The 10000-nt window shown below is 30.1% G+C and overlaps 1 protein-coding gene across 1 annotated transcript in view; it reads left to right on the top strand.

The window, feature by feature from the left end:
• LOC137652328 (gamma-aminobutyric acid receptor subunit beta-like) overlaps positions 1 to 10000 on the top strand; it is a 268861-nt gene that overhangs the window by 162353 nt on the left and 96508 nt on the right. The window contains 1 exon segment of the mRNA XM_068385671.1: positions 3227 to 3294. Coding sequence (XP_068241772.1) covers positions 3227 to 3294 — 68 coding nt within the window.

Below are 10000 nucleotides of genomic sequence, written 5' to 3'. Positions count from 1 at the left end.
CCCAACACACGACATACATCCTTTACCCAGACTGAGAGCTGGAGCAACGAGGCTTCCCTTTTTCTTCTTCTTCATTTTAGGAAATGGAGGTTTCTTTTCTTGAAAATGCTACAAAAACACGCATAATAAGAGGAGGATATTCTTCTAAGGGTCGTGTAATGGCCTCATTAAAATAAGTAGGAGGTTGATGGCTAACCTTGTATTTTTTTCAGTGTTCAGCACTATGGAAGAGTATGATTAAATGAAAAGGTGAATTGGCCATTAAATAGAAAAGCTGACGATTTCTCTTCTAAGTATTATCATTATTAGCCAAGCTACAACCCTAGTAGGAGAAGCAGGATGGTATAAGCCCAAGGGCTCTAACAGGAAAACTAGCACAATAGGAAAGGAAACAAATAAACTATAAATGAGAAGTAATTACCAAGGTGCAATCTTGGTTGGAGAAACAAGATGATATAAGCCAAAGGGCTCCAACATGGAAAAATAGCTCAGTGAGGATAGGAAACAAGGAAGCAAATAAACTTTAAATGAGAAGTAATTAGCGAGCTACAACCTTAGTTGGGGAAGCAGGATGCTATGAGCCCAAGGGCTCCAACCGGGTAAAAATGTCTTAGTGAGGAAAGGAAACAAATAAACTATGAAAGAGAAGTAATTAGTATGCTACAACCCTATTTGGAAAAGCACAATGGTATAAGCCCAAGGGCTCTAACAGAAAACAAGCCCAGTGAGGAAAGGAAACAAGGAAACAAGCTACAACCCTAGTTGGAGAAGCAGGATCGTATAGGCACAAGGGCTCCAACATGGAAAACTAGCCCAGTGAGGAAAGGAAACAGGGATACAAATAAACAATAAATGAGAAGTAATTAACAAGCTACAACCGTAGGCTAATTGGAGAAGCAGGATCGTATAGGCACAAGGGCTCCAAAAGGGAAAAATAACAGATTGAAGAAAGGAAATAAGTAAACAAATAAACTAAATTCATTTATGAAAAATAATTAATAAACAATTAGAATACATCAAGATCAGTAAAACGCAAAAATAGATGTCATACATAAATTATGAAAAGAAAAGATTAAAGGATTAAATGTTAAAAAACATTAGGATTCATATCTGCGCACGAATAGAAAATGTTAGTCATTCTATAAAATGACATTATACATGTTAGCAAGTCTTCAAATCTAGAAATAAATCTTAAAAGAAATCAGGCAGGGCAGCCGATCACGACTACGATCTACCCCAAAGCCAAATCAAAGTCCTACAAAAAGATGGCAACCGCTCTTACCCCCTACAAAATCGAAGAAAAAGCACATCAATAGAAGAGTGCAATGAGTGTTCCATACAAACTCTAAAATATCGCCCAGACAAAGCGGGCCCAATGCCTGCCCACACAAGGTCGAGAGGGTTTGGTTGGTTCATAACGGAACTGTTGAATACTTCTTCACGATTACCTACACATATTTCCTAAATAACCCATAATAATTTAAGTCGAAATATCAATCATAAAAAAGGGTGCAGTGTTTGTTTCCTTATTTCCTTTCATCAATGAGCTATTTTTCCCTGTTAGAAATATTATAAAATCCTAACTTTAGTATCTTCACTTATACAATGTTGTTTATTCAATACTATAGACTCTTGATATGTATGTCTTAATGGCATCTTGAGTGCAATTTGAATATCTAAAAACATTCATTTACTCACATATTCTAAACCCCAATTCCCGAAAATAAGAAGGTTACAGAGAAAAGCTAAAACTCTAACACGCTCACCTTTTAACTGGTATATCATGAACAAGCTCTTTGTATAAAAAATATTATATATATATACATATATATATACATATATATATATATATATATATATATATATATACATACATATATATATATATATATATATATATATATATATATATATATATATATATATATATATATATAAACAAATGAACCATTAACATAAAATTTACTTTCCCTTGGGATTAACAAAGTGGGTATCATAGCCAAAGTTGGAGTAATTTTCATTTGTAATACCCTTTGGAAGTAAGTAATTCCAGGGGATAATTATTGGCTTAGTACTTAAAAGTATTAAAATTTCACGTGCAAGATTAATTACCAACCCCTATATATATATATATATATATATATATATATATATATATATATATATATATATATATATATATATATATATATATATATGTGTGTGTGTGTGTGTGTGTGTGTGTGTGTGACATTATTCAAACTATTGTTATCTTTCCATCTTACTCATTTATTTATTAAATATTACCGATATCTCAATATTCATTTATGTAATTCTCAGCTTTGGCAAATTCGAAAATTTAAATAGAGAATATATGCATCATTGTCTTTTGTGACTCATATTTCAAGTGCAGTTTATTTTTATGTATCTATCCTATTTCATCAAAGTTTATTCTTAATTCGTTTTAAATCAAACGATACCTTTCCCACGTGCAATTTATTTTTATGTATGTATCCTATTTTATTGAAGTTTATTCTTAACTTGTTTTAAATCACATAATACCTTTTCCTAATGCAGTTTATTTTCATGTATCTATCCTATTTCATCATAGTTTATTCTTAATTCGCCTTAAATCACATAATACCTTATCCAAGTGTAGCTTATTTTTATGTATCTAGCCTATTTTATCAAAATTTAATCTTATCACATGGTAACTTTTCCGAGTATAGTTTATTTTCATGTATCTTTCCTATTTCATCAAAGTATATCCTTAATTCATGTTAAATAACAGTTTATTTCTGTTTATCTATCCTATTTCACCAAAGTGTATTCTTAATTCATGCTAAATAACAATTTATTGCTATGCATCTATCCTATTGCATCAAAGTGTATCCTTAATTCATGTTAAACAACAGTTTATTTCTATGTATCTATCCTATTGCATTAAAACGTATTCTTAATTCATGTTAAATAACAGATTATTTCTATGTATCTATCCTATTTCATCAAAGTGTATTCTTAATTCATGCTAAATAACAATTTATTTCTATGTACCTATCCTATTTCATCAAAGTGTATCCTTAATTCATGTTAAATAACAGTTTATTTCTATGTATCTATCCTATTGCATCAAAGTGTATTCTTAATTCCTGTTAAATAACAGTTTATTTTTGTGCATCTATACTATTTAATCAAAATTTATTGACAATTCTCATTAAATCACTTACCACCTTTTTCCTCCCAACAGGAGAACCTTGCTACATCGGCATGGACATCACCATCGCATCGTTTGACTCCATTTCCGAAGTAAATATGGTAAGCATTCCCACTAACAAGACAAGGAATATCAGCCCACAAAAGCGCTACCTCTTGTCCGCACGTTGTGACGCTGGTAGGAATTTACACTCATTCTAATCATGAACTTTTTCGTGTTCTTCGTATTTTTTCCCCCCTTTCTTTTCTTTTCTTTTTTGTACTATTGCCTTCGGGAGGCCAACCCACCCTCCCTCCTCCCTCTCCCTACCAAACATCATCCTAGACCCTACCTACACTGTTGAAAATTTGCTGTATAAAAAAGGTTAAAAATCCTGGAATAAATGTTGCAAGGCATTTACCCTTTTAAAAACGGTTATATTGAAGTAAACGAGTGATATTACGGTCACCAACCCGTAAAGGATAATAACAAAGGTAAAATTGCGGTCGCCTGTATTTAACTGAAATACAGCTGAGAACTGTATATTTTTACGGAGAATTTCCCATTAAAATTACGTTTTTAACAGTGTACCGTCTCCCTACCTACCTACATTGTAATTCTGCCATACTTTCTACTTTCCAGAACATAGTTTAATCTGTTTGGATTTTTTCTTAAAATTACCGTTTTATTTTTTTTAGCAGCTGTTTCTTAGAATAGATTGAGTTTGACCTTTTTTCCCCAAAACTTCTGTTTATTTTTTGTTTTTAGTTACTAAACAAACGTACCTAAGTGATTTTGATTTCCATCCTTGAAGTTTTTGAGTGGTTGTCTAGGTAGAGATTATTTTCCTTACCCAGATATTCAAATTTCATCCATACAAAGCCTATCCATTTATCCATCACTAGATGAATCTGATCTGATTTCTACCACGTAACTAATGTATGCACGAGTGGCTATCATCTTTAGTTCTCGTAAGGTTACAGCTATTGGATCCATCGATGGGTGAGTCAATTAGAAGCAGATTAAATCAACGTTTTTAATATATTGAGGAGGTAATGTAAGATATAAAAGGAGTATTCCTTTTCCTTGATTTTGTTTAATCTCATTATAGGAACGTATTTAAACTGTTTCCATCTAGATAAGATAACTTATCAGTCGTCTTTGTTAGTTATCAACGTTTTTAATATCAATATTATCAGGAGGTAGTGCAAAATCTTTTTCCCTTTCCTAATTTCATAACCACTTAACCTTGTTAAATCTCGTTATAAGAACGTATTTAAATATTTTCCATCTGCATAAGATAACAATCTTATCAGTCGTATTTGTTGGTTATTAGTGTTTCAATATCTATTACATTTATTGCTAATAAAACTTTGAAACTTCTCTCGTAGGATTTTAACCTACCAGACGAAAATAGTTCCGTGTGTTGGTATGCGCTCTTGTTTACAGAGTGCTCTTGCCAGTGTATTATCTAAGTCGGAAGCGAATATATTTATATCATAAAACTGTGCTAATATCTGCCTTTTAAAATTGTGAAATAAACCTATATTAATATTCAGAGCACAAAGCTACTCTTTATAAACACACTCACATATATCTACCTATCTAGGCTTTATAATAATGATAATAATATATACATACACATAAATATAGATAGAAACACACCAATATACTGAAAATACACAAACACACACACACACACACACACATATATATATATATATATATATATATATATATATATATATATATATATATATATATATATATATATATATATATATACACACATAAGCATCATTGCCATTTCTCCCTTGTATTTCAACAACAGTTTATTTTTATGTCTTTACCCTTAATTGCTTTCCAAAAAAAATGATACTCTGCCATCTATGCTGTTGAAAATAGACACTTTATCGGCCTACCTCATATGAATGAGCATTTAATTTCCAAAATCTTCATACTGATATAAAGCCAAGAACCCTTATGCTTTCATCTTGCATGCAGCCAGAGCTTGCATGGGCAACTCTGTCTCGTTCATTACGGCCAAAGGAAACTTTCCTCTTGACTTCATTAGTGCTACAGAAAACGTCCAATGATTTTTCTTATATATTATATCCATTTTATCCAGATATGCAAGTGATTAATATCTATTATTGAACTGTCTCTCTTCCCGTCTCAATTCCTGCTTCTCCATCTAGGGTTGTAGCTCAGCCAGTAATAATAATAATAATAATAATAATAATAATAATGCTTTTCCCTCTAGGGGTGTAGCTTAGCTAATAATAATAATAATAATAATAATAATAATAATAATAATAATAATAATAATAATAATAATAATGTTTGTTATCTAGGGTTGTAGCTCAGCTAATAATAATAGTAATAATAATAATAATAATAATAATAATAATAATAATAATAATAATAATGATAACAAACTTCACATGATTAAAAATCTTTTATATTATTGACAATTTGCCTTACTTACTTATGTAGGATACTTGGATATTTTCCATCGAGAAACTGAACATAAATAAAAGAAATAAACTATATGCATTTAATACCATAAGTCGCGCTTGCTTTGGTAAATATATCGGCATTTCCCGGAACTCAATAATCATTAAATGCAATGCCACTTTGTTTCCGGAGGGATTACTCATACCCTGGTGAGAGGGGTTGTGTATACATATCTATCTAAATATTTATTTTACAAATGTTTAAGCTTAAATTATAGCACTTTCACTTACAAAAGTCTAGGTAATTTTAATAAAACAGATAATTCAATGCCACTCCAATTCTTAATTTCGTGCTTTTGAGAACCAAAGAAACATAAATAACTAGAGGGTCACTCACTAGAGCGCACACCTCCGCGACAGCTTATTTCTCGACCTTGACCTTTACCTTATCGTGTATAAATTGGCATGGATTCTCATACACTCAAATATGAGCCAAGTTTGAAGTCTCTGAGACCACAATGTCCAAACTAATGGCTGATTACGTGAATTGGACATTCAGCTTGACGTAACCTTGACCTTCCAAAATTTTATCATTTCCAACTTTTTACACAATAGGTATACCCTGCAAGTTTCATGACTACGATTAAAATTGTAGCCAGGAAGTTGTTCACGAAAAAACAAACACACACACATAAACAAACACACAAAGAGCGGCGAGAATATAACCTCCTTCCAACTTCGTTGGCAGAGATAATTAAGTATCACAAACTATCTTACAACTAAATTAAGGTAAAATGACGTTAAAATGGCGAGATCTAATTTATTTAGCTGCAAGAGATTCTGTGAATGTGTTAATAAAGAGAAAAGATTCACTTTGGTGTTTATTGTAGATACTAAATTGATTCGCTGTGATACACGCATTCCGATGCTTACTATGATGATGAAAAGTAAGTTTTAGCATTCACACACACACATATATATATATATATATATATATATATATATATATATGTACAGTATATATATATATATATATATATATATATATATATATATGTACAGTATATATATATATATATATATATATATATATATATATATATATATATATATATATATATATATACTGTACATATATATATATATATATATATATATATATATATATATATATATATATATATATATATATATATATATGCAGTACATGCGCACACATTTACACATACAATGTGTGTATATATATATATATATATATATATATATATATATATATATATATATATAGGCTATTATATATATATATATATATATATATATATATATATATATATATATATATATATATATATATATATATAAAGAATGACAGATAATAGATGGGCATTAAGAAAAACATAATGGGTTCCCATTGCTTGCAAAAGAAGCAGGGGGAAGACGATGGATTGATGAATTAAGAAAGTTTATGGGCGTTGAATGGCATAGAAAGACCATCAACAGACGCAAGTGGAAGAACATGTCTGAGGTCTTTGTTCTGCAGTGACTAGTAACGTCTGATGATATATAATGTGTATATATATATATATATATATGAATATATATATATATATATATATCTATATATATATATATATATATATATATATATATATATATATATATATATATATAAACTCCAGATCAAAACGCAAAACGTTTCAATTATGGAATCCACATAAACGTTTACTATCTATCATGCTTACATCAGTTCATATTCTACTAGAAACCCAAAAAAAATTTAATATTGCTGCTCGTAACATTACAAGTAAATTATTGGAATTCCACAACGACATAACAAGAGGCTTTTAAGGATTTGCTCTTGATTATGGACTTCAATCTAAACCTACTTCTGATTGGACTAATCTCGTTCGAGCTCTTTTTGATTTGGGGATATTTGGTGCCCCAATAGAGTTGGATTCCTTTCGTATCATTGTGATGAATTTTGAGATGAATTGCAGGCAAATTCTTCTCTATTTAAGGAATTTATGCAAAGCAGTCACTGTTATAGTGGTAACTGCATGTACAAGAGGTAAACAATTCTTCTGTTGTATATTATATATATATATATATATATATATATATATATATATATATATATATATATATATATACATATATATATATATATATACACACCCACATATATATATATATATATATATATATATATATATATATATATACAGTATATATACATATATATATATATATATATATATATATATATATATATATATATATATATATATATGTATGTATACATATATATGGAAGGCACGAACCATCCAAAAATGTCTTTATCGATGGAAAATGAAGATGAAGAAAGCACCATACCAATTGTTTCCGTTAAAGACGTTCAAGATGCTTTAAAATCCCTTTCGTTAAATAGTGCCCCGGGCCTGGATGGAATCACAGGGAATCACTTACGATATGCCCATCCAACTCTGTATGTGCATCTGTCACTTTTGTTCACTTGTTTGTGCAGACATCATTTCGTATCAAAAAATCTGACTGAAATAAAAATTCTGAATTTAGTTAAAGATCACCATAAGTCTCTCTCTGATAAGAATAACTATCGTCCAATAGCCCTTGCCTCTATTATTTCTAAGCTATTTGAATGCATCATCCTACAAAGATGCAAAGACTTGTTAACAACTTCCGATAATCAATTTGCTTATAAAACTAAACACAGCACTGATATGGCCCTTTTTCTTTTTAAACAAACATGCCAGTTTTATAGGTCAAAAAACACTCCAGTTTTTGTATGCGCAATGGATATGTCCAAGGCTTTCGATAAAGTGTGTCATGAAAGATTATTTCAAATTTTAAAGAGAAGACATATGCCATTTTACATTATAGCACTGCTACAGTACTGGTACAAAACTCAGGACTTTAGAGTAATGTGGGGCAATAGTCTTTCCTCTCCTTTTAAACCCAGTTGTGGTATTAGACAGGGTAGTGTTCTATCAGCACTTCTGTTTGCCGTATATGTGGATGACTTAAGTACAAAGGTCCTCAGCAGGGAAGGTGGTTGCACAGTGGGAGAGGTTAAGGTGAATCATATCTTTTATGCAGATGATATAATACTTTTAGCTCCATCTTTAAAAGCGTTGCAAATACTCATAGATAAAACTATGGAATATTTGAAATACCATTATCTTGAAGCCAATCCTGACAAGACCAAAGTTCTTGTTATAAAGCCCTGGAATTTTATGTCATTTAGTGAACCGTCACTCTATATTAATGACGTCAGGTTGGAAGTCGTTAAGTCATGTAAATATCTTGGCATGAATATTAATGACAATCTAAAGGACGATGACCATATTGCATCACTCTATCGAGGGCAATGCTTGCGAGGCAATATGTTGCTAAGGAACTTTCATATGTGCAATGATGAGGCAAAAGTACATTTGTTCAGATCTTTCTGTACTTCCCTGTATTGTATGCCTCTGGCAATGATATGTAAAAAGGAAACCCAACGAAAACTTAAGATATGTTACAATGACTCTTTTAGGTACCTGATGGGAATAGAAAGGTTTTCGAGAGTAAGCGGACACTTTGTTTCTTTAGGAATACCAACATTTGATGAATTAGTGAGAAAATGTATTGTAAGTTTGTTTCAGAGAGCAAAGAGTTCAAAAAACCACTTAATTTGTGCAATTTTTAACAGTGATAGCTTTAAAAAATCATTAGTTTTTAAAGAGTGGTCTAAACACATTTTCTGTGTTTAGACCTTTTGTTTTACTCCTAATATATTTGTATATAACTATTAATTTTATTGTAATATTTTGTATATGGCTCTACAGCTGAAATAAAGAATTTGAATTTGAATTTGAATATATATATATATGTATATATATACATACATACACACACATATATATATATATATATATATATATATATATATATATATATATATATATATATATATATATATATATATATACTCCCAAGGAGAAATATGAACAAAATCCGCATGGCACCATTTCCTTGAAAATCATGGAAGCCTCCATTAAAAAACTGAAATCCATATAAAATTAGTTAGGAAATATAGCTTCCAATTATTATTATTATCATTATTATTATTATTATTATTAATATTATTATTATTATTATTATTATTATTATTACTGGCTAAGTTACAACCCTATTTGGAAAAGCACGATGCTATAGTATAGGCCCAGGGGCTCCAACAGGGAAAAATAGCCTAGTGAGGAAAGGAAATAAGGAAATAAATAAACAATATGGGAAATAATAGACAATTAAAATATCTTAAAACAAGTAACAACATCAAAACAGATGTGCTTGTTTAAAATCATAGCAACCTAAA

This window comes from Palaemon carinicauda, chromosome 13, assembly GCF_036898095.1.
Source record: "Palaemon carinicauda isolate YSFRI2023 chromosome 13, ASM3689809v2, whole genome shotgun sequence".
In the NCBI taxonomy this organism is placed as follows: domain Eukaryota; kingdom Metazoa; phylum Arthropoda; class Malacostraca; order Decapoda; family Palaemonidae; genus Palaemon; species Palaemon carinicauda.
The sequence above is the reverse complement of the archived record's forward strand: the minus strand, read 5'-3'. Positions and strand labels throughout refer to the sequence as shown.